The sequence below is a fragment of the Capra hircus genome, chromosome 8 (genome assembly GCF_001704415.2).
Source record: "Capra hircus breed San Clemente chromosome 8, ASM170441v1, whole genome shotgun sequence".
In the NCBI taxonomy this organism is placed as follows: domain Eukaryota; kingdom Metazoa; phylum Chordata; class Mammalia; order Artiodactyla; family Bovidae; genus Capra; species Capra hircus.
In genome coordinates this window covers 74,425,361-74,450,311 of record NC_030815.1, presented here as the reverse complement: position 1 = coordinate 74,450,311, position 24,951 = coordinate 74,425,361, and the positions used below count along the sequence as shown (strand labels likewise).

At 45.5% G+C, this 24,951-nt stretch overlaps 1 protein-coding gene across 1 annotated transcript in view; it reads right to left on the bottom strand.

Annotated features, from left to right (window-relative positions):
• EPHX2 (epoxide hydrolase 2) overlaps positions 1–24,951 on the bottom strand; it is a 75,045-nt gene that overhangs the window by 8,251 nt on the left and 41,843 nt on the right. Inside the window, exons 10-14 of the mRNA XM_005684042.2 lie at positions 22,470–22,496; positions 19,698–19,783; positions 12,154–12,265; positions 2,750–2,821; positions 435–468 (exon numbers count right to left, since the gene is read on the bottom strand). Coding sequence (XP_005684099.2) covers positions 435–468; positions 2,750–2,821; positions 12,154–12,265; positions 19,698–19,783; positions 22,470–22,496 — 331 coding nt within the window. The remainder of the gene's footprint in view (positions 1–434; positions 469–2,749; positions 2,822–12,153; positions 12,266–19,697; positions 19,784–22,469; positions 22,497–24,951) is intronic.

The window sequence follows — 24,951 nt, the reverse complement described above, 5'->3', positions numbered from 1 at the left end:
CAAACTGCGAGGGAGAACGGGGGCTGTTGGAACAGAGCTTGATGGAGGGGAGGCCAGGGAATTGTGACAGAAGCAACCTGGCTGGGGTCTGGCCTGATTTCCTCCCTACCTGCACCAGGTGACCATGCAGAGGTCAGGTTCTATCTTGGGTCTCTGTCCTAATCAGTAGAGGATGCTTTGACAAGCTCTGAGAGTTCTCCAAGCTCTTGGCTCTAAAACTCTGTGGGTAAAGGGAAGCCGGGGCCTCATGGTCACCCTGGGTTAGGGTAAATGTGATTCACCAGCAGAGGCTCTATGTTAAGCATGTCAGAGTTCAGGCTGGCAGGTGACTGCTTCTGCCCGCGGCCGGCAGATGGAGAAACAATCATTTAACGTTCAGCTGGTTCCTGCCATGGCCCCTCCTGTCTCCCTTTCCTCCTGAGAATGTCTCTTACCCATTTCACAGACTCTGCTCACGGTGATGAAAGTCTGGAGGGAGAAAAGTTAGAAACAATGTCATGGGTCAAGCAAAGGAAATACATATGAACAGGGTGTCTAAAAGCCCTGTGTGTGCCAGCAGACCATACAAATATTCTAAATGCCCAGGAGAGCTAGGCGGGTCCTGAGTGCTCAGAGTTAGGGATAGCTCCCACCAAGCTCCAGGTTACAGCCGCTTCTGGGTGTTTGCAGGTCTTGGCAATGTAAACCCTGGGTGTACCAACCAATAGGAACAAGAGATTAGACCTTAGGTCTATGGCAGATGGGAAGTTAAAAATCAGATTGTCCCTGCTATCCACAGAGTCAATCTGGAGTCATCAGTTAAAGGGTGGACTAGGAAAAACCCTGGAGAAGGAAATGGCAACCCACTCCAGTATTCTTGCCTAGAGAATCCCGTGGTCACAGGAGCCTGGTGGGCTGCTGTCTATGGGGTCGCACAGAGTCAGACACAACTGAAGCGACTTAGCAGCATCAGCAGGAAAAACCCACCCACCATGATAGAGAGAAATCAAGGGAGCTGTCTATTCAGTTTGATACTAAGAAGACGCTAAAAACACTTCCCTAGGAAATCACAGCTATAAGTCTGCCTTTGTATGTATTTGAGTTTGAATCCACACTGTGAGATCTGGAAAGCCCCAGTAAGTGAAGTAAAACACAACAGTAGTGAAAGGGAGCTTGGGCTGGTAAATTCCACCAGGGGCCTGGCAGGAGCAATAAATGCTGGACCACCCAGGAAGGGCATTTCCTCCATTTCATCTGAAGCGGTTTGGAGCAGATTAAGTGCTACTGAAGATGAGCTCGCAAACCAAAATTACAGAACTCTCTCCCCTACCCCCACATACACAATAAGGCCCCACTGCAAGAGACAGCAAGCAAAGCAAACAGTGAACAAGACTCTTCAAGAATACTAAGTAATAGAACCTGAACAGAGAGAGAATAAAAAATGAGTATGCTTAAAATGATTAATGTGGCTTCCCTGGTGGCTCAGATAGTAAAGAATTTGCCTGTAGTGCAGGAGGCCCAGGTTCAATCCCTGGGTGGGGAAGATCCCCTGGAGAAGGGAATGGCAACCCTGGCCAGTATTCTTGCCTGGGGAATCCCATGGACAGACCATGGGGTCACATGGAGTCAGACTAAGACAGAAGAAGGGACTGAACAACAAGGCTAGAACCGAGGCTCTATGGACAGAGATCTGAATGCTTTGAAAAATAATAAAATACAGCTTTCAAAAATTAAAAAAAAACACAAAAAACTGTTCATTGAGATTAAAACCTCAAAGATGGGTTAAACTGTGGATCAGACATGACTAAAAGACAAACAATACACAGAAGGTAGACTTGAGACTGATTTCTTACCAACAGTGATAGAAGTTTCTAGAAGAAAATAATTGTCAACCTAGAATGCTCTGATAAACTGTTCCTCAGGCCTAAGAGCAAATGGCAAAACCAATACAGTATTGTAAAGTAAAATATAGTAAAAATAAAAAATTAAAAAAAAAAGATATTTTCGAGACCAAAAGATGATGAGTTTATTCCTAACAAACACTTATTGAAAAAACTACAAAAGAAGGTACTTCAGGAAGAAAGAAATTGAACTGAGTATCAAAGAGTGAGGTGCCAGAAGTGCTCAGCAAAGAAACTGGCAAAAATCGGGACATCTGAGCAGGCACTGACCAGACAAAGCAACAGTGACTCCTAACACATAAGACAGGACAGTGGGATTATCACGATAAGGCAGTCTAGGTTCTTGGCATTGCTCCAGAAAAGAGTTAGAAGCATCAATTCACTCTGTACCTTCATAAGCAATTATGCATATGCAAATGATAATGGTAATAACTTCTTAACTGTCACCATTATGACCAGTTCAGTTCAGCTACTCAGTCGTGTCTGACTCTTTGCGACCCTGTGGACTGCAGCATGCTAGGCTTCCCTGCCTGACCAACCGTGTTTGACCAGCTCCTGGAGCTTGCTCAAACTCATGTCCATCGAGTCGGTGATGCCATCCAACCATCTCATCTATATATATATGTTTCAAAGCCTTCCTGGTGTGTTTCAGTTAGGACCAGACCTTCCCCCATTATAATGAAGGGACCAGTGGGAGTGAGGACCCCAATCACACTGACCACAGAAGTCAAAGAAAAGCAGACTAGTTGCTAACCACCAGACCCTGACACCCCCATCCTCCCATCCCTGCGTCCTCCCACAGGAGGCAGCTGCACCCCTGCAGCTCCCGCTTTCTGCTGAAAACCCACCCCACGCCCCGCACGCCTCACCTCATCGCTTGATCTGAAGAAGCTTTTGAAAGTCCGACTCAGGTTCTTTTCCAGTTCAGCCTCAGCCACTCCCTAAAACAATGAAGAAAGCAAAATGAAAGATGCGGCAGAGATTTCGGAAACCTATCTGACCCAAAGCAAGAAGCCCGTGACCTCTGTCCCATCCAGCCCAAGATTCACCAGAAGTGTATAATTTTGAATTTTCATATTGAAAAACATTTTTTTTTAAGCTTCAAATAAAATATGGGATTCTGACAGTGGTCCCCTCTACTGCTACTGCTGCTGCTAAGTCGCTTCAGTCATGTCCGACTCTGTACCACCCCAGAGACGGCAGCCCACCAGGCTCGCCTGTCCCTGGGATTCTCTAGGCAAGAATACTGGAGTGGGTTGCCATTTCCTTCCCCAATGCATAAAAGTGAAAAGTCAAAGTGAAGTTGCTCAGTCGTGTCCGACTCTTAGCGATCCCATGGACTGCAGCCTACCAGGCTCCTCCGTCCATGGGATTTTCCAGGCAAGAGTACTGGAGTGGGGTGCCATTGCCTTCTCTAGTGGTCCCCTCTACCCCACCCTAAACCTGGGAGGTAGGTTTATGGCTATCACTTTTTTTTCTCTTTTTCTAAATTTTTACAACGAGAATGTAATTTTATAATAATCACTTTATTATTATAGACTGGGGCAGGAATGAAGTGTTGGGGGCAGAAGGGTGGGGAGGGGAAGAGGAGGGTTCGGGGGAGGCCTAGAAGCCAAAGGCGGTCCCAACCATGGGTCTCAAATTGCCATAGTAACGTCAAAACCAACTCCTTTGATTTGGACCCAGGTTGTCTCCCCAAGAACAGGACAGTAAGGTGTCTTTGGCTAAGGAGCTGGGACACGTATCATTTGTGCTCCCAGTTCTTCCCGCCACATGAGAGCTCAGGTTGGTACATTGGACTCTATCATCCATATCTGATTCTTTGGTCATTTCCAGGCCTAATCAAACCCTGTACCAAACCCTGCCTTCTCTTTGAAGCCCCACCTCCCTCATCATAATAAAACAGCTCTGCTCTTCCTGGATCCTACTGGGTCTTTCATGTGCTCTCCGTGGTCCACGCTGAGAAAGCAGGAAAACATCCACTCCAGGGGGCATCTGTGACTGGTCTTGGATGGACCAGAGGCTGGATGTAGTGAAAGGTTTATTCGTCTCCTGCTAGTAACATTCCCAGAGAGTGTTACCGAAAGCAGGGTGTGGGGTCTGGCTGCTTGCTGCTCAAAGGTCAATAAACAGGCCAGGTCGGTGGAAAGGAAAGTTAGCTTCATTTCAGATGTCGACAACTGGAGGGGGAGGGTGGCAGATGTCTGTCCAAAGGCTGACTCCCAACCCCGACTGGCAACCAGTGGGCAAGAACTTTTATAGACAGAAGGCGGGGGAACTACACGCAGAAACAGCACAGTCAGCTCTGACAGTCATCTTTCAAATTGGTCATTGGTGGTCCAACCAGCATCATCTCGATTGTTTTAGGTACAGTCAGTCTTCAGTTCCAGGGTCCATTTGTTTCCATTTCTCTGAGCTCAGTTCTTGGAATTGTGGCAGCTTACGTCATGGCTGTTGGAGAAGGCGATGGCACCTCACTCCAGTACTCTTGCCTGGAAAATCCCATGGATGGAGGAGCCTAGTGAGAAGAGTCGGACACAACTGAGCGACTTCACTTTCACTTTTCACTTTCATGCATTGGAGAAGGAAATGGCAACCCACTCCAGTGTTCTTGCCTGGAGAATCCCAGGGACGGGGGAGCCTGGTGGCTGTCGTCTATGGGGTTGCACAGAGTCAGACATGGCTGAAGTGACTTAGCAGCAGCAGCTGCAGCAGCATGTCATGTCTATAGTTTGGTCATCATGTAGTTAACATCTTCAACCTGGGATTTCAGTATCTATAAGACAACTTAACAGGAGGTGACTCAGAATATTACCTATAGCCCTTGAGAAAGAACTAAAGGTCCTCAACTATGCTTAATGAGTACGTTACTGTTATTTGGTTTCTTTTGACTCTTTTCCTTTGTTTTAACTGTTTCTCACTTGTCTGATTAAACTTATTCTCTGACTACAATTTTCCACAGACAAACGGCTGGCAGATGATACGGGTGGGGTTGGGGCAAGGACCCTGATAGGGTCCTGCTCTGTTTTAAGAGGAGGGTCCTGTAAGCCAGGCTGGCAAAGTGTGCTGGTGGCCCTCAGACCCTGCACACTTTAAGAGGTCCTGCTACCCTGCACTTGTTTATTGTGTAGGTTGCACATCACGAGAGCTCTGGATTTACAAGGCAGCGGCACTACAACAAGGAAACATTTATCGCCAAGCAGCACTGCATCGGCAGTTTGAGGTTTTCTGATGAAAGCAATGTTGGCATGTTAATCATAATCCTTTGACAAGCATAAGATTCCATCAGGATGGAGAATCAGTTGTGGCCATCAGTGACGTGATGAATGTTGAGGACAGAAATAGCCATGGAAGGCAGTGCATTTTATGTGCTCAATAAAGGCCCCGCATGTTACCACAGGTCATCATTCTTCTTCTTTTTATTGGTTTCTTTGCTTTCTTATTTATTTAATTTTGACTGTGCTGGGTCTTCACTGCTGCTCAGGCTTTTCTCTAGTTGCGACAAGACCCCAGAGGCTACCCTTCTGTGGGAGTGTATAGGCTTCTCATCGTGGTGGCTTCATTGTGGAGCACAGGCTCTAGGGCGCCCAAGCTTCCATGCCTGCAGCATGTGGGTTCAGCACTTGCGGCTCCCAGGCTTTAAAGTGCTGGGTCAGTAGTTGTGCGCTTAGCTGCTCTGCAGCATGCGGGATCTTCCTGGATCAGGGATCGAACCTGTGTCTCCTGCATTGGCAAGTGGATTCTTTACCACTGAGCCACCAGGGAAGCCCCATCATTCTTATTTATTGTGAGCAGCCCCCATCTGGGAAACAGCTTGGTGTTCCTGAGGTTGGGAAATGTCTCAGCGTGTGGAGGAATCTCCACGGGGTCAGAGGTCTGGATAGGCTGCAGAGTGCAAACAGTCCATAAAAGAGCAAATGAATATCAAAAGGGTCAACCAGAAAATCAAAGAGAACACAAAGGTAAATAAGTCTGTCCACCCACATGAAAGCATATCAGATCAACAGAGGTGATGAGGACAAAGGTGAGGGCCAGAGGGGGAGATAAGAGCGTTTGCACTCTGGTGGTGTGCCCTGTTGATATTCTCGGGCTCTCTGTAATTTATAAATGGTGTTACTCTATTTTTAAGTCCCGTAGACCAATGACAAGCCTCCTGTTAGTTCACTGGATGGGGCTCCTCCCTCTGTGCTCCTGATCAGAAGAATTAAAGGATGAACTTTGGAATCCAACAAACAAGGTTTCAAGCCCCACTGCAAGTGCTAATCACGTAGTTGGGTCCAGCTCTTTGCAACCCCATGGACTGTAGCCCGCCAGGCTCCTCTGTCTGTGGAGTTCCCCAGGCAAGAATACTGGAGTGGGTTGCCATTCCCTTCTCCAGTGGATCTTCCCAACCCAGGGATCAAATTTGGGTCTCCTGCATTGCAGGCAGATTCTTAACTGTCTGAGCCACCAGGGCAGCCCCACTACTTCTCCTTATTAACTGGGCAACTTAATCTTCCAGAGCCTCAGTTTCCTCATCTGTAAAATGGGAGTTTTATAAGGATAACAGGAGATAATGCCTGTTTCTGATCATGCCTGGTAGAGTATATATAGGAGAGATGCCAATAAATGGTGATTATTGTTGTTATTATTACTGCCATAGTTAAAAGTGACTCGGATTTTCTTTTGTTCCATTTTTGAAGGCTTTTCCCTTTCTTTGTCTTTTAGCCACCACCATTTTGGACTCCTTTTTTCCTATTCTAACTACCTAACAGTTAAAAGTTATTTGATTGCATGAGAATTGTCTAGTTTGGGATCTGGTCCCCTCACAAGCCTGGGGATTTCTTAGGGACACACACTGTATCTTACTTATATTTTTATTCCCACTGTGATAGCCCGGGTAATAAATACATCCCAACAAAGGCTAGATGGATGAGAAGAAGAGAGGAGAAAAAAGGAAAGAATGTGAGATAAAGACTTTGGTAGGAATGTCTTCTAAATGACCACATGGATTGTTTTATTTTTTTGCCCTCTACTGTAGGCTCCTATTTACCAAAGAAAGTGTGAAAGAAAATGCAGATTTTATGGCAGGAAGTGAAGAAGAACTAAAGAGCCTCTTGATAAAAGTGAAACAGAGAGAAAAAAGTTGGCTTAAAGCTCAACGTTCAGAAAACTAAGATCATGCCATCCGGTCCCATCACTTCATGGCAAATAGATGGGGAAACAGTGGAAACAGTGCTGACTTTATTTTTCTGGGCTCCAAAATCACTGCAGATGGTGATTGCAGCTATGAAATTAAAAGACGCTTACTCCTTGGAAGGAAAGTTATGAACAACCTAGATAGCATATTCAAAAGCAGAGATACTACTTTGCCAACAAAAGTTCGTCTAGTCAAGGCTATGGTTTTTCCAGTGGTCATGTATGGATGTGAGAGTTGGAGTATAAAGAGAGCTGAGCACTGAAGAATTGATGCTTTTGAATTGTGGTGTTGGAGAAGACTCTTGAGAGTCCCCTGGACTGCAAGGAGGTCCAACCAGTCCATCCTAAAGGAGGTCAGTCCTGGATTTTCATTGGAAGGACTGATGTGAAGCTGAAACTCCAATACTTTGGCCACCTGATTCGAAGAGCTGACTCATTTGAAAAGACCCTGATGCTGGGAAAGATTGAGGGCAGGAGGAGAAGGGGACAACAGAGGATGGCTGGATGGCATCACCGACTCGATGGACATGAGTTTGAGTGAACTCCGGGAGTTGGTGATGGACAGGGAGGCCTGGAGTGCTGTGGTTCATGGGGTCACAAAGAGCTGGACACAACTGAGCGACTGAATTGAACTGAACTGATGGCAGGACAAGAAAAATTTAGACATAAATTTTTTTTTCTGTGCCTTTCGGCCTCCTCTCCCCTGACACTGTACACTGTGTATCTGCATTAGACTTGGAACAAATCCTCATCAGCAGAAATACCTGCTCAACCTGCTCAACCATAAAGAACAACATTCTTCTCACATCAACAAGACAACTCCTTACAAGATAACCTTGACCTTGTAAGGGGCCACGATGAACCATGATGACTCACTAGATTGTGTAAACTGTTGATAAGATATCATTTAATATACAGCTCTCTGTCTCAAAAAGTGTAACTGTGTCTAGACCTCTAATTGGTAGGACAGTTCTCAGAATTTTCTGAGAGACTGTTTCTGGATTACAGTCCTCAATTTGACTTGGATAAAATTGTGCATTTCTGGGACTTCCCTGGTGGACAAACCTAGACAGTGTACTGAAAACCAGAGGCATTACTTTGCCAACAAAGGTCTGTATAGTTTTTCTAATAGTCAAGTACAGATGTGAGAGCTGGACCATAAAGTAGGCTGAGTGCCAAAGAATTGATGCTTTCAAACTGTGGTGATGGAGAAGACTCTTGAGAGTCCCTTGGACAGCCAGGAGATCAAACCAGTCACTCCTAAAGGAAATCAACCCTGAATATTCACTGGAAAGATTGACACTGAAGCTCCAATACTTTGGTCACCTGATGGGAAGAGATGACTCACTGGAAAAGACCTTGATGCTGGGAAAGATTCAGGACAGGAGGAGAAGGGAGCAACAGAGAATGAGATGGTTGGATGGCATCACTGACTCAATGGACATGAGTTTGAGAAAACTTCGGGAGATAGTGAAGGACAGTGGAGCCTGGAGTGTTGCAGTCCATGGGGTCGCAAAGAGTTGCACATGACTGAGAGAGGGAACAACAATATGCTTAAGTACAGGCACACTTAAAAGCATAGCTTTAAAACATCTGGGAAATACTCATCAAGCTATTCATAGTAGCTAGTTCTACAGAAGTGAAGGGGGATCTGACTTTTTATTTTAGACAACTCAGAACTTTTTTTCAGATAGCAACGATGAAATACCTAAAGCATAAATGATGTAACAAACCACCAGCAGTCTCTGTAGCTCAAAGAATTACTGTGTTCTAGGGATTAAGATGGAGAAGGCGATGCCACCCCACTCTAGTACTCTTGCCTGGAAAATCCCATGGATGGAGGAGCCTGGTAAGCTGCAGTCCATGGGGTCACAAAGAGTCGGACACGACTGAGCGACTTCACTTTCACACATTGGAGAAGGAAATGGCAACCACTCCAGTGTTCTTGCCTGGAGAACCCAGGGATGGGGGAGCCTGATGGGCTGCCGTCTATGGGGTCGCACAGAGTTGAACATGACTGAAGCGACTTAGCAGCAGCAGCAGCAGCAGCAGCAGCAGCAGCAGCAGGAATTAAGAAAGATTCAAAACATCAAGGGTAATGTAGATGTAGATGGTAATGTGGATGTGGATGTCAAGGTTCCTTCCTTCTATCTCAAAACCATCTCTGTTAATTACCTATAATTTCCCCCTAAATTTTCTCTCTATTCCCTAGTTTTTCAGCTGGTTAAACACCTGCAAGTGTGTTTGGTGCTTGAAATTTGCCCATAGCTATGGTTTTACACACACACACGTGCACACCCATGGGCACCATGAAATCTCCAAAGAAATAAAATATAAATACATTGCTAAGGAGAAATGAAGAGGAAGCAGTGTTGGGGGTGGGAGAGGGCAGGGTTAATAGGACACACTGGATGTGCTGAGATGTCCCCAGGGTCAGAATCTTAAGATTAAAAGAGAATGGAACAGGTCGTACTGAAGTCACCTAGCCGATTCTATTTGTCTTTGCTGTCTTGAGCTGCCACTGCCTTTTCCTCCTCCTCCTTTTCTTCCTACAAAAAGGTGAAGGTCATAATCCCTTCCCTGAGAAGAAAAACACAGCTTTTGATTTGAGTTTCCACCAGACTTGGAGAGTTCCCAGGACAGGACAGTACATGTTGGCTAACAGTTCAAAGAGCTGGATCTCAACGTGGCATTTGTTTAAGCTACATCCCGAGGTGCTCGGAAGAACTTGAGGTGGGAGGGCTGGGGACAGGAGTCTGGACCCCTGAGAGCTCACAGACGCCACCTGCAGGCTGGAGAGAGGTGGCAGCTGTGGTAGGGAGGTAGGAGGGTGGTGGTGGTGGTGCAGGGTAGGTAAAGGGTGGGAAAGAGGGGCTCCCAGTGCCTGCAGGCGTGCTGAGTCACTCAGTTGTGTCCAACTCTTTGCAACACTATGGACGGTAGCCTGCCAGGCTCCTCTGTCCATGGGATTCTCCAGGCAAGAATACTGGAGTGGGTAGCCATTCCCTTCTCCAGGGGATCTTCCTGACCCAGGGATTGAACCTGAGTCTCTGACATCTCCTGCACTGGCAGGCGGGTTCTTTACCACTAGCACCACATAGGAAGTCCAGGGCTCCCAGGGCCCATCCCCGAATCAAAGAGTTGCTTTATGTTGTGTCTTGTTTATTGGCCTGAATTCAGCTTATCTTTAAAGCTATCACCTGGATGAAAACTATCCAACCAGACCCACCTTTTTCAAATGAGGAAACTGAGTGTAGAGACAGAAGCGAACAGGGCTTGTCCATTTCCTCACTGAGCAGGGAGTATACAGGCTGGAGGGACGCATCAGCCACCATGGTTTCTCCTTAAGATCGAGCTTGGGGCCCATCCTACCAGCCCCAGATACTGGATTCACTCAATCTGGTCTTCTAGTAGCCAGATCACTAATTTGAATATAGAACACTTCCCTGCCAAGAAGCTTTGTCCTTAAGAACAAAGCCAGCCCCAAACAGTGACCACAGAGCAATAAAGGTACTGATTTTTTTCCACAATGACTGTAACAACCTTTGAAACAAAAATCATTGCTCTACATGGCTGCTATTGGTAATCGTTCCCCCTCCCCTGAGGTCACTCTGACCTTGAGTTTATCCTGGGTTGCCCCTCCCCTCCCTGCTTGGATGCGCAGGACGCACAGATTAAATCCAAACTCTCTCTGAGTGTGGCTGAAGAGGAGGTGTGAGGGCTTTGAAGACAAACAAGACAAGATCAGCGTCCTGACCCAGTCTAGTGTCTGGTCTCAGGCCTCTGAGTAAGACTCCTCGAGCCAGCGCGAGCCAGCGCAGCTGAAAAGATGGGAGAGAAGGCCACGTGATGATGCCAACAGAACTACCTGGCCCAATAGGCACCCAAGCGTCCATCAAGGGGAGAATGGATGAGCCACATACACGCACAGTGGGAAACTGCACGCATGTGCGCATGTTCAGCTGTCCCACTCTGGAACCCCATGGGCTGTAGCCTGCCAGGCTCCTCTGTCCACGGAATTTCCCAGGCAAGGATACTGGAGTGGGTTGCCATTTCTAACTCCAGGGGATCTTCCTGATCCAGGGGACGTGGGTTAGATCCTTGAGTCAGGAAGATCCCCTGGAGAAGGGAATGGCAACCCATTCCAGTTTCCTTGCCTGGGAAATCCAATGGACAGAGGAGCTTGACAGGCTACAGTCCATAGGGTTGCAAACAGTCAGATACAACTTAGCGACTGAGCGTGCACACACACACACACACACACACACACACACACACGAGTAGCAGACAGGCAAAGGCTGGATGATAGCTGTGGTGAGATGCTGTCATGATCTTTATCAATTAACTCGATCCATCCTTCTCTCTTTGGAATGTTAGGGAGCATCTTTTATCCTTTCTGGAATTACCCAGACATAGCTGGGCATCAGAGTGCAGAGCCCACAAACGGAGGAGGATCAGATGAGGGCAGCTGCAGGGGGGCAGCCAGGCTGGACGACGTTGCTCTCAGGGAATCCAGGGACAGGTGGAAAGCAGCCACATGCATCACACAGCACTCAAACCCTGGGAAGCAACTCTGAAAGGCATCCTAGGCTTTGAGGCACACAGGTGATACCTAGAAGCCTCCCACATCTCTCAAAGGACATCTGCAGGGGATCTGGTGAGGGGCTTTTAGGCTCCAGTGCTGTCTAACTACAAACATCACTCCTCAGTACACAGAAATATCAGGTCCCAGGCAGGAAGCCAGGAGGTGTTCACAACTAGAGGTGGGTTTCACCAGCCGCTCAGCCACAGAACTAAGAAGAGGTGGCTCCAAACGAACACTCAGCCCCCTGCTTTCCCATTTCAGAGAAGCAGAGAACCTCATGCACCACACTGCTGTTCCATCAACACTCCAAATACACACACACATGCAGAATTGCCATCACTCAGGAAGGACCAGCTGAGCTTAGCTTCACCTGAGCCTTCTTGTGAACACCTTTCTCACTGAAGCCACAGAAAACTCAAGAGGACAGAGACAGATCAGACCATCAGGGAGAAGGAGGGAGGAAGGAGAAAGAACAAAACCCTTGGTGGGCTGGCAGGGCCCCAAACTTACTGGTTCCTGGAAGTAGAGCTGATAATTGAAGGAGGGGTTGGCCTTGATGATCTCCATGGAGGACACTTTGGGATTTGACGGCATGAAGGGAGTATTCAAACTGGCCACTGCCCTGAGGGAAGAAGAGGCGTCAAGACACAGACCCCATAAGAAGACAGTCTACAAGGACCAGAAAGGATCTTATGTGTCAAAATGTGAGCTCGGAGTTGGGGAGTTCCACATACATGATCTCACTCCAGCAATGCATGGAGAACAGGACCTAAAACTAACCCACCGTTTTCTCAAATTTAATTTTTATGTATTTTATATACCCCAATATAAAACCAAAGACATTTTTTATTGGGGTATGACCAATTAACAATGTGTGGTAGTGTCAGGTGGACAGCGAAGGGACTCAGCCTTGCATATACATGCATCCATTTTTCCCCGAATTCCCCTCCCATCCAGGCTGCCACGTAACATTGAGCAGAGTTCCCTGTGCTGTACAGCAGGTTCTTGTTGGTTATATATTTTAAATATAGCAGTGTGTACACGACCTTCCCAAAGTTCCTAACTATCCCTTCTCCCCAGCAACCATAACTGCAGTATTTCTCACCTACTTGCCTTCGACAAAGACATGCACACAAGCACGCCCTCATGTACATTACATGCAGTATATCTATCTCGATTAGAATAAGTACACAGCATAATCTTTCTCTAGATTTTAAAAACACAGTCATTTTTCCTTCCTTCCTTCACTCACTGTTTCCTCTGTGTTGAGTGTAATTCCATGCCACATACTAGGGGAGAGAAAACATAAAACCGATACTCCAGGAGCTCCCCATGGTCTAACAGGAAGCCTAGACAAATACGTGCATGTGTGCTCAGTACTGCCTGACTCTTTGCAATCCCATGGACTGCAGCCAGCCAGGCTCCTCTGTCCATGGGATTTCCCAGGGAGGAATATTGGAGCGGGTTGCCATTTTCTTCAGGGAATCTTCCTGACCCAGGGATCAAACCTGGGTCTCTTGCATTGCAGGCAGATTCTTTACCATGTGAATTACTAGGCTTCCCATAGGAATAAAACAGAGGGTGTATTTGAAAGACCCCATGAATGCAGAACTAACAGAAGTTGGCCAGGAATACAGTTAGCTTGACTGGTTGGCAAGGATTCCATATCCCACTCTTACCTTGGGGAAACTTTTCCTATGAAAGAAACAGATATGTAGGGGACTCTCTTGGTGGTCCAATGGTTAAAGCTCTGTGCTTCCAATGCAAGGGGTGTGGGTGTGACCCCTGGTCAGGGAACTAACAACCCACATGCCACTAGGCACAACCTCCCCCCCTCCCCCTACCACCCAAATAAACAGTTAAGAAAAATCCAATTAAATTAAAAAAAAAACCAGATATATGAAATATATTTAAAAACAGATATATAAAAAATACATATTTTATATATAAAATAGGAGCAATGGGATAATCAGGGCAAAAAAAAATAATCAGAGGAATGACTGGTAAGGCTTACTCCATACTAGCCAATAGAAATAGAATTCAAACCATATATGATTAAAATTTTCTAGTAGCCTGCAGTGCAGGAGACCTGGGTTCAATTCCTGAGTTGGAAAGATTCCCCTGGAGAAGGGGATGGCCACCCACTCCAATATTCTTGCCTGGAGGATCCCCATGGATATAGGAGCCTGGCAGGCTACAGTCCACAGGGTTGCAAAGAATTGGACACGACTGAGTAACTAAGCACAGCATAGTAGCCAAATTAAGACCAGTAAAAAGGAATATGTGAGATTAATTTTAAACATTATTTAATATTAGTTAATTTGATATTAATTTTAATTTAATGTTAATGGAAATGTTAATTTAATATTTAACCTAATATATAAAAATATTAATAATTTTAATATGTAATCAATATTAAGAATTATTAAGAAGCTATTTTACATTCTTTTTTTCATACTAAGTCTTTGGAACCTGGAAGGCATTTTCTACTTATAGTAATCTCAATTCAAAACTGGCCACATTTCAAAGGTTCAATAGCCATGGTTAAGTTATATTTATGCCTATAGGTTTCTAATGATACCATAGTGAACCCATTTTAAACATTATTTAAGTCACAAGTCAAGAAATTGTAACTTTTACTAAATAGAATGGGACAGAATGGGGTTTTCTTTTTAATCATCTTGACATATTATTTATTAGATATTAAAAAACCATCACTAAATGAGATAATAGCATGTAAATGAAAATGTTGGCTTAAAGCTCAACATTCAGAAAACTAAGATCATGGCATCTGGTCCCATCACTTCATGGCAAATAGATGGAGAAACAGTGGAAACAATGTCAGACTTTATCTTTTTGGGCTCCAAAATCACTGCAGATGGTGATTGCAGCCATGAAATTAAAAGATGCTTACTCCTTGGAAGAAAAGTTATAACCAACCTAGATAGTATATTCAAAAGCAGAGACATTACTTTGCCAACAAAGGTCCTTCTAGTCAAGGCTATGGTTTTCTCAGTGGTCATGTATGGATGCGAGAGTTGGACTGTGAAGAAAGCTGAGCGCTGAAGAATTGATGCTTTTGAAGTGTGGTGTTGGAGAAGACTCTTGAGAGTCCCTTGGACTGCAAGGAGATCCAACCAGTCCATTCTAAAGAAGATCAGCCCTGGGATTTCTTTGGAAGGAATGATGCTAAAGCTGAAACTCCAGTACTTTGGCCACCTCATGCGAAGAGTTGACTCATTGGAAAAGACTCTGATGCTGGGAGGGATTGGGGCAGGAGGAGAAGGGGATGACAGAGGATGAGATGGCTGGATGGCATCACCGACTTGATGGATGTGAGTCTGAGTGAACTCCTGGAGATGGTGATGGACAGGGAGGCCTGGCATGCTGCAATTCATGGGGTCGCAAAGAGTCGGACACGACTGAGCGACTGAAATGAACTGAACTGAACTGAAATACTTAAAGACTACTTAGTACATATAAACTGCATTAAGATTACAAAAAGCTAAACCATAGCCTCCTGGCAGCAGCATCTTTAGGTGATTGTTAAAGAAAGGATATAAAACAAACAAGTGAGTACATCCTTATTTTAAATAGGTCCCCAAAGCTTATTTCAGTAGAAAGGCAAAACTATGATTCAAAGAAATATTCCACATCAAATGTTGCCTTTTCTTTTTCCTTCACTCATTGTCTGAATAGAAAGGCAAAGATCAGCGCTGTCAACAATATTTTTTAATAAAAGATGCTCCCAGACCCAGAGATGTGCAGTCCCATTCTCTGGAGACCCAGAGATGTGAGACCCTGAGCGGGTCTCTGCTCCCTTACAACCTCCCAGGAATAAGGTAACAGGGCTGATTTGATGAGAGCAGATGGAGGAGAAGTTACTACCCCAGAACCAACAGCAGACATGGTGGAAATGGCACAAGGAGAAAAGAAACAGAAAACCAGATCATGCCTGCATGTCTCAGATCTGATGTTATTATGCACAAAATTTCACTTGGCTCATGTTAAATCTTTAAAAATTCTCACAGGAGAGAAAGAGACAAAGAGAGAGAGACTAAGTTTAATAGAGTAACAACAATGTGGAGACCATATGTTGTTGCTCTATTTCTTTTTGTTCCCTTCAAGAAGCATCCAGGGACTTCCCTGGTGACCCAGTGGTTAAGAGTCTGCTTTCCAATGCAGGGTCTGTGGGTTCAATCTCTGGTTGGGGAACTGGGACCCCACGTGCTGAAGGGCAACTAAGTCACAACTAAGGTCCAGCGCAGTCAAATAAATAAAAAAAGAAGAAGAAGCACCTAACACAGTCTGCAGAGTAACTTTTTGGTGAAACTGATTCTTAAGAACTGATTTCTTACCTTCCTTTTGAATGAGAGAGAGAAAACAGAGAAGCTAAAGAGATCAGAAGAACAGAGCACAAAAACTTTAAAACTATTTTAGGAAATGTTTCATTTTTTCTGGTCTTTGAGATCACCCAACAGTATGAACTGGGGTTGAACTGAGCATAAATATTTTTAAAGTCTCTCAAGTGTTTCCATTTGTATACACTCTGCCAATCCAAAGGTAATTGGGTTAGTTAGGGAAACACAGATGACTGCTAAGGATGATGTTTTAGTTAATTTGCTAAGATAGAAGGCTGAAATGGGAGGTCAGACAGGCTCTAACTGCAGTTACCAACTCAAGTGGTGTGTGGCCACAAAGGTCACCTGACCCTCCAGGTTCAAAACAAGTCATCTGAAAGCTCCGATGGGTGCCTGAAATGCCATTCTGAAAATGATCATGAGTGATGTGATCATGATCATGAAATATCACTCCAACCTGACTTCTGTACAGCACTTTGCAGGCGGGGTAGCCGTGTGTGTGTATGTGTTCAATCGTTAAGTTGTGCCAGCTCTTTGCAACCCCCTGGACTGTAGCGCTCCAGGCTCCTCTGTCCATGGGATTCTCCAGACAAGAATACTGGGGTGGGTTGCCATTTCCTCCCCCAGGGGATCTTCCCAGCCCAGGGATTGAACCTGTGTCTCCTGCAGCTCCTATATTATCAGGCAGATTCTCTACCACAGAGCCACCTGGGAAGCCCTGGAATAGTTGGGTAGGAGTGGCAATCACCACTTTGTGGTTGAAGAAACCAGGGTCTAATGGGTGAAGTGAGTTGTCACACAGCCAGTTCAGGGCAAAATCAAAAGCTGCATTTTCTGACTCCGACCAGGGCTAAAGTCTCTCCTGGTCCTCAGTTCTATAAGCTGACATCCCTGCTACCTCACCCACTCCCCTCAAAGTCTACCCTTATTGTCCTGCATTCTGGCTACTTGGGTGCTGCAATATTCACTGCATTACTGGTGACTGGGACAGGCCTTGTGCCTAAGACATTAGCTCATTAAACTGTCCCTACTAAGAAATGGAATATTTTCTGCCATATCAGTCAACAAAGGATGTCACAGTCATCAGCAGCTGCAGCCCTCCAAAGTGAGCAGGTAAGCCCTGAGGGAACTCAGGAAAGAAAGAATACCTACCATCTAAGAGTCTGGATGCCGGGAGCCAGCGTGAGGAACTCCGCCCATGGCAAAAGTCATGAGGAAGGAGGCTTCAGCATATGCAAAGGCGGGATCGAGCCTCAGGAAACCCCCTGTTCCCGAGCATCTACCCCCAAAACCAGAGTCTACCTACTTTACTGTTTCATGCTCTCACCTATACCTCTGACTTTACAGGGGGCTGACCTCCATTACCTCTCTCGGAGAAGGAGTTAATTTACAGCTCCAAGTCAATAAAAATTCCTGGGCATGACAAGAGTGTTTCAACTTATGAACTCCTCTGAAGGTTATCTAGCCTACCTGTACGGGTTCGTCTGGACACATGTGATTGTTTGCAGCCTCCCACCAGTGAGAGGCACGAGATGTTTTAGACTTACTAAAGGCAGATTCTTTTGGGAAGTTAGAAATTATTGGTATAGTGGGTTGGTTAGGAATTATATTGGTGAAGGGTTTTTCATTTGTTGCGCCAATAATTGCTGCTAATTCCCTCCCCTGGGTGTGACAAGGGTGTCTCAGGTCAAACCTCTCTGCTGACAGACTAGCTTGTGTGACAACCTCTCAACCATAAATAGCACAGAGAGTTTGGAGTATTTTGAAAGTCTTAATTAGCATAGGGCTTTTCTCATTGTTGAGTCAATGATTGCCGCCAGGCCTCCATATCCTTAGGCACCTGGGAATATATTAATCAATGTATTTGGGATATAGAAAAGGAAATATAGTAGTTTTTGATGTTAGCAATACTAGACTTTTTGAGTTAATGAATTTTCTCTTTTGTTATAGATCACTGTACTTTGTTATAAATCACTGTGTCCTTGCTATGCAGAAATGTAACTTTATCACTATCTTAAGACTAAATAGATCTTAAGGGGAACATTGGTGAAGGGTTTTCATTTATTGGGCTGATGTTTGCTGCTAAATCTCCATATTCCCTGCCCTTATAATGAATATAACTAGCATATAGGAGAAATAAGTATTAACCTTTAAGCATATAGGAGAAATAAGTATTAACCTTTAAGATTAATCATGTTAACCTTAGGTTAAATAAATTCCTTTCTTAGTTGTAACCCACTACACCCTCACCCTATAGGAATGCAACTTTATCTGCTACCTTCAGAGGGTGGTGCCTGGTTTAAGAAAATACACCCTTGGAAAAAATAAGTTTTTTGGTTATCAGAAAGAAAGGATCATAAAATGTCAGCAGGCCTCATGGCCAGATGATGATGTAAGACCCCTAAGACCTCTATGTATACTTTTATGTGAAGCACCTGATTTTGATAAAGGTCAGGACTGCTGACCCCCACGTGACTTTAAAATTTCCATTTATCTCTATGTATAACAAAAGGTATATAAGCAAACCTAAAAAATAAAGAAATCAGATCAGTTTCTGGAAAGACTGATTCCCCTGTGTCATTTCTTTCTTGCTCCCCATTTTTCTGGCTGAATTCCCATCTGGAGCGTGGGTGCTCGCCACGCCTACTTACTTGCCCCAGCTTTTAAGCTCCACGCGAGAAGGAGACCAAGGAGGGGCACCTTCCGATATTCAAGTGGCACCAGTGGCCCAACGTAGATGGTGCAAATTCCTTGTCTTGGAATTTTATTGGTATCCCATGTAAACCAAGTTATTCAGCCTCTTTTTCTCCACTAATATTTCCTACTACACTATCCATTTCTAATCTCTCTCTATATCTGTAATTAAATAAGTTTTTTCCTAGGACGCCGATTCCATCTCCACTTCGAATTACCCTGGATCCACCGGGGCTGGACCCCATAGGACACAACTGAGCGACTTCACTTTCACTTTTCACTTTCATGCACTGGAGAAGGAAATGGCAACCCACTCCAGGGTTCTTGCCTGGAGAATCCCAGGGACGGGGGAGCCTGGTGGGCTGCTGTCTATGGAGTCGCACAGAGTCGGATACGACTGAAGCGACTCAGCAGCAGCAGCAGGAACCATCAGACTGCAGCCACTCCCTATGTTGAGCCCTGAGAAAACTCAGGATGTAAAAACACAGCATGCTGGCCTCAGATAGCTGAAGTGCATGTCAAAGGAATGGTTTCAGTGAGCCCAGACTCTTGCATCTTCCCATACATGGGAAAGTGCTCAATTCCCTTAACTTGAGATATCTCATTTTCTTTAATTAACAATCAACTTTAAAAAATTATTGGAAGATAGTTGCTTGACAATATGATGCTGGTTTCTGCCATACATCTGCCATCTGCTGCAAAACTGCTGTCCAACCTGGCCCCCTCTCACCTCCTCAGAGCAGTTTCTCAGAGCTATCTGAAACACTGTCTCCAGGCTGCAGTCCTCACTTTGCTGCAAATAAAACTTGCAACACTTGAGTTGTGAAAATTTTTTTCAATGCTACTCACACACCAGTGAGCTAAGGGAATAAGGTTTTACCTTTTCAGATAACAACCTACCATTTTCAAGATGTTTTCTAGAACTCAAGACCTGAGGAAGGATTTTAGGGAATTCAAGTCCAGTCCGACCCAAACTCTTGATGCCCATTGCCTAATTACCTCACTCTCTCGGGGTGGAAGAGAGCGATGGTCCACACCAGCATGCCGCCCCAGTCGTGGCCGATGAACACAGCCTGAGCGATGCCCTAGGAGGACAAAGAAAGGGGAAGAGTGTGAGCAGGTTCCTGGGATGGGGGATAGGTGCTGAGAGCTGGAGCCCTGGTTCTCCCCTGAGGTCCAACCACAGCAACTACTTCCAATGTCCACTGTCTTGAAACCTCTGTCCCCATGTGTGGGCCCCACAGACCTGCCACACAAACTGGCCTTTCAAATCTTCTTGGAAGACTGAGGCCACTGGCCATGAATTCCCTCTCTACCTTCTCTCCAATCAAATTTTTTTCACCTTCTTTCCTCCTATTTGTCTTAAAGTGAGAATGACTCCCCTCCCCTCCTGTGCTCATCTCCCATTGAGTGGTATTGTTCTGCTCCCTATTCTTTTGGGATCTTCTCTCCCCTAAGTAGCCAGGAGAGCCTCAAAAGCATCTTATATCTCCTGATTTTTCCCTGCATCTTCCTCTTCTCTGCTGCTGTAACCACGAGTGACCACACTCCCGTCCATGGAAGACCTACTGAGTCACAGGCTCTTTGTTTTCTAACACACATTTTGCAAATGAAAAGATGGCTCACAGTGGTCAAGAGACTTGCCCATGCTGCAAGGATGATAAGTGGCGGAGGTCCCAGGTGGAGGTCAGACCCAGGTTCCCCAACCTAAGGACTTCCTAGGTGGTGCTAGTGGTAAAGAATCCACCTGCCAATGCAGGAGACATACGAGATGCTTCCCTGAGTCAGGAAGATACTCTGAAGGAGGGTATGGCAACCCACTCCAGTATTCTTGCCTGGAAAATCCCATGGACGAGGAGCCTGGTGGGCTAGTCCATAGCATTGCAAAGAGCTGGACACTACCAAAGTGACTTAGCATGCACACAGCCCCCAACCTAAAACTGGGCTCCCTCCTCTGTCCTACCTACTGATCACATTTAGGGCCTTCAGATCCTTCCAAGCCTCACTGGAAGGAAGTGGGCAGGGCACAATCATTAAAAGAATGATACAACCATTAAGAACAGGATATCACAAAAATCTGTTAGAATGTACTAGGCCCAAGATGGCAAAAGGTTTGACCTCCAATAGACCTTGAGCCTCATTATATGCTCAAACATTCCAAACCACGTTAAATGAAGGCATTAGATTTTAAATATTTCAAAAGGGGTGTAACTTTTTAAAACTCGTGTAATATTGTTGTTCAGTTACTAAGTCAGTTCAGTTCAGTTCAGTTCAGTTCAGTCACTCAGTCGTGTCTGACTCTTTGCGACCCCATGAATCGCAGCACGCCAGGCCTCCCTGTCCATCACCAACTCGCGCAGTTCACTCAGACTCACGTCCATCAAGTCAGTGATGCCATCCAGCCATCTCATCCTCTGTTGTCCCCTTCTCCTCCTGCCCCCAATCCCTCCCAGCATCAGAGTCTTTTCCAATGCGTCAACTCTTCGCATGAGGTGGCCAAAGTACTGGAGTTTCAGCTTTAGCATCATTCCTTCCAAAGAAATCCCAGGGTTGATCTCCTTCAGAATGGACATGTTGGATCTCTTTGCAGTCCAAGAGACTCTCAAAAGTCTTCTCCAACACCACAGTTCAAAAGCATAAATTCTTTGGCGCTCAGCCCTCTTCACAGTCCAACTCTCACATCCATACATGACCACTGGAAAAACCATAGCCTTGACCAAGATGGACCTTAGTCGGCAAAGTATGTCTCTGCTTTTGAATATGCTATCTAGGTTGGTCATAACTTTTCTTCCAAGGAGTAAGCGTCTTTTAATTTCATGGCTGCAATCACCATCTGCAGTGATTTTGGAGCCCCCCCCAAAAAAGTCTGACACTGTTTCCACTGTTGCCCCATCTATTTCCCATGAAGTGACGGGACCGGATGCCATGATCTTAGTTTTCTGAATGTTGAGCTTTAAGCCAACTTTTTCACTCTCCTCTTTCACTTTCATCAAGAGGCTTTTTAGTTCCTCTTCACTTTCTGCCATAAGGGTGGTGTCATCTGCATATCTGAGGTTATTGATATTTCTCCTGGCAATCTTGATTCCAGCTTGTGTTTCTTCCAGTCCAGCGTTTCTCATGATGTACTCTGCATATAAGTTAAATAAGCAGGGTGACAATATACAGCCTTGACGCACTCCTTTTCCTATCTGGAACGAGTCTGTTGTTCCATGTCCAGTTCTAACTGTTGCTTCCTGACCTGCATACAGTTGCTGCATAAAGTTGCTAAGTCATTCATGTCCAACTCTTTTGTGACCTCATGGGCTGTAGCCTGCCAGACTCCTCTGTCCATGGGATTTCCCAGGCAAGAATACTGGAGTGGACTGTCATTTTCCTTTGCCAGGGGATATTTCTGACCCAGGGGTCAAACCCACGTCCCCTGCATTGGCAGGAGGATTCCTTACCACTGAGCCACCTGGGAAGCACTGTGGGAATATTAAGATATTTTCCAAACTTCTTAACCTGGCACTAAGGCTCTCCACCTGGCTTAAAGCCAACAAAGATATCCTATCCTTTGGAAGATGCTTTTCATAAAACAAGAACCAAAACAAATTCATCTGTGTATTCTCCAAACCTGTCTTTGTGGTCCCTTCCCACCCACCACCACCACTTCCCGGCCTGTGCCACTCCCTTGAGAGCTCTGACAGATGACATCTTCTAGGGTTATATCTTTTCTTTAACTGCCCAGCCCCAAACAGAATTCTCCAAAGAGATCAGTTCAAGATAACTTACCAACTTATCCAGGAAGGTGATCATGTCCTAAGAAAGAAAACACACAGCAAAATCAGAACTGTAGCCATCCAACTCAGCAGCTTGAAGATTAGAATTACTGTGTTTGCCTTTGTTACAGTCTGAATAGTGTCCTCCCCACCCCTAATCCCATCCCCAAATTCCCCTAACACCTGGTACTTCAGAATATGGCTGTATTAAATATCTGAAGGTAGAGTCATTTAAAAAGTGATGAAGTTAAATGGGGTCATTAGGATGAGCCTTAATCCAATATAAAAGGGAAAACAACTATGGCTTCCTGTTTCTCAGTCCCGCTTCTTCAAAAAGAATCCCAGGTAACTTGTCACAACATCTCTGTTTGTCTGAGCCAACGCAAAGGGCTTCTGCTCAGTACAATAAGTCTACAGAGCTGCATATACGGAGCCCATAAGGGTGGGGCCTGAGCCAGTAAGATTAGTGTTCTTATAAGAATAGCCCCAGAGTTGTTCTCTCTCCCTGCCATGTGAAGACACAGCAAGAAGGCAGTCACCTGCAGGCCAGGGGGTCCCTCACGAGAACCTGAGCCTATTGGAACCAGAACCCAGACTTTCAGCCTCCAAAAAGGGGAGAAATACATTTCTGTGGTTTAAGCCCTCTGGTCTGTGGTGTCTTGTCATGTAAGCTCAAGCCAACTAATGTACACACTAATGGGGAATTTAGCCGAGGGATTCTCCAGAAACTCCATGACATGTAAAGTGGCAGCACCCATGAGGTTCCTGACTAACAGACTGTCTGATGTAAGAGCATCTCTAAGGGGTGAAGGGTGCAGAACTGTGGTCCAGCTACAGTGACTGAGGTGATCTGAGTCCCCCATGAGCGAGAAAAACAATTAAGGAAGAATGTGGGAAATGAAATAAATGCAGGAACCCCTTTACCTTTTCCTCCTAGCTGATATGGTCCACACCACTCCCTCAGCACTAACCTTGTATTCGTAGCATCTCTCCGCTTCCTTCTTTCTTTATTATTCCCTTACTTTCTGGGTTCTCAGACTGGTTCCTCAGACTTGCCTGTGCACGGGCACTGTTTGCCGAGTCCACAACCCTTCTTTGGAAGCAACTCAGAGCATGGGCTTTGCTTTTTGGCAACTTACAGAGGCTGTTCACAGGCCAGAGTGAAGTCAGGGTCACTAATTCAGGGCAGCCAGAATCCTGTGCTGTTTCTGGGACCATTTCATTTCTAATAAGAAACAGCATCATTCTCACAGTTCCCTGAAGGATCTCTGGTCCTGGGGAAATCGTTTCCAGAAGGAAGGTCCTGCATCCATACATATTCTCAGGGATCTACCCAGATAACTATCCACTGGAAAACTCACTAAGTGTACTTTTTCTGTATGACAGGTAGGCTTATACCTGGGCAGGCCACAGTCCCCTCATCCTGCCAGTAATAAAGCATCTGTTCAGTTCAGTTCAGTTCAGTCGCTCAGTCGTGTCTGACTCTTTGTGACCCCATGAATCGCAGCACGCCAAGCCTCCCTGTCCATCACCATCTCCCGGAGTTCACTCAGACTCATGTCCATCGAGTCCGTGATGCCATCCAGCCATCCCATCCTTGGTCGTCCCCTTCTCCTCCTGCCCCCAATCCCTCCCAGCATCAGAGTCTTTTCCAATGAGTCAACTCTTCGCATGAGGTGGCCAAAGTACTGGAGTTTCAGCTTCAGCATCATTCCTTCCAAAGAAATCCCAGGGTTGATCTCCTTCAGAATGGACTGGCTGGATCTCCTTGCAGTCCAAGGAACTCTCAAGAGTCTTCTCCAACACCACAGTTCAAAAGCATCAATTCTTCGGCGCTCAGCCTTGTTCACAGTCCAACTCTCGCATCCATACATGACCACTGGAAAAACCATAGCCTTGACTAGACAGACCTTAGTCGGCAAAGTAATGTCTCTGCTTTTTAATATGCTGTCTAGGTTGGTCATAACTTTTCTTCCAAGGAGTAAGCGTCTTTTAATTTCATGGCTGCAATCACCACCTGCAGTGATTTTGGAGCCCAAAAAAATAAAGCCTGACACTGTTTCCACTGTTGCCCCATCTATTTGCCATGAAGTGATGAGACCGGATGCCATGATCTTAGTTTTCTGAATGTTGAGCTTTAAGCCAACTTTTTCACTCTCCTCTTTCACTTTCATCAAGAGGCTTTTGAGTTCCTCTTCACTTTCTGCCATAAGGGTGGTGTCATCTGCATATCTGAGGTTATTGATATTTCTCCCGGCAATCTTGATTTCAGCTTGTGTTTCTTTCAGTCCAGCATTTCTCATGATGTACTCTGCATAGAAGTTAAATAAGCAGGGTGACAATATACAGCCTTGACGTACTCCTTTTCCTATTTGGAACCAGCATCTGTAATTTTAGCATAATCAGTGGCATCACCAGTTTTCAGGCCACACAAGAGGCTGTTTCTTCCTCCTGGTCCCTCCAGCCTTTGCTTTTGCTCTAGGGCTGATGGAGGT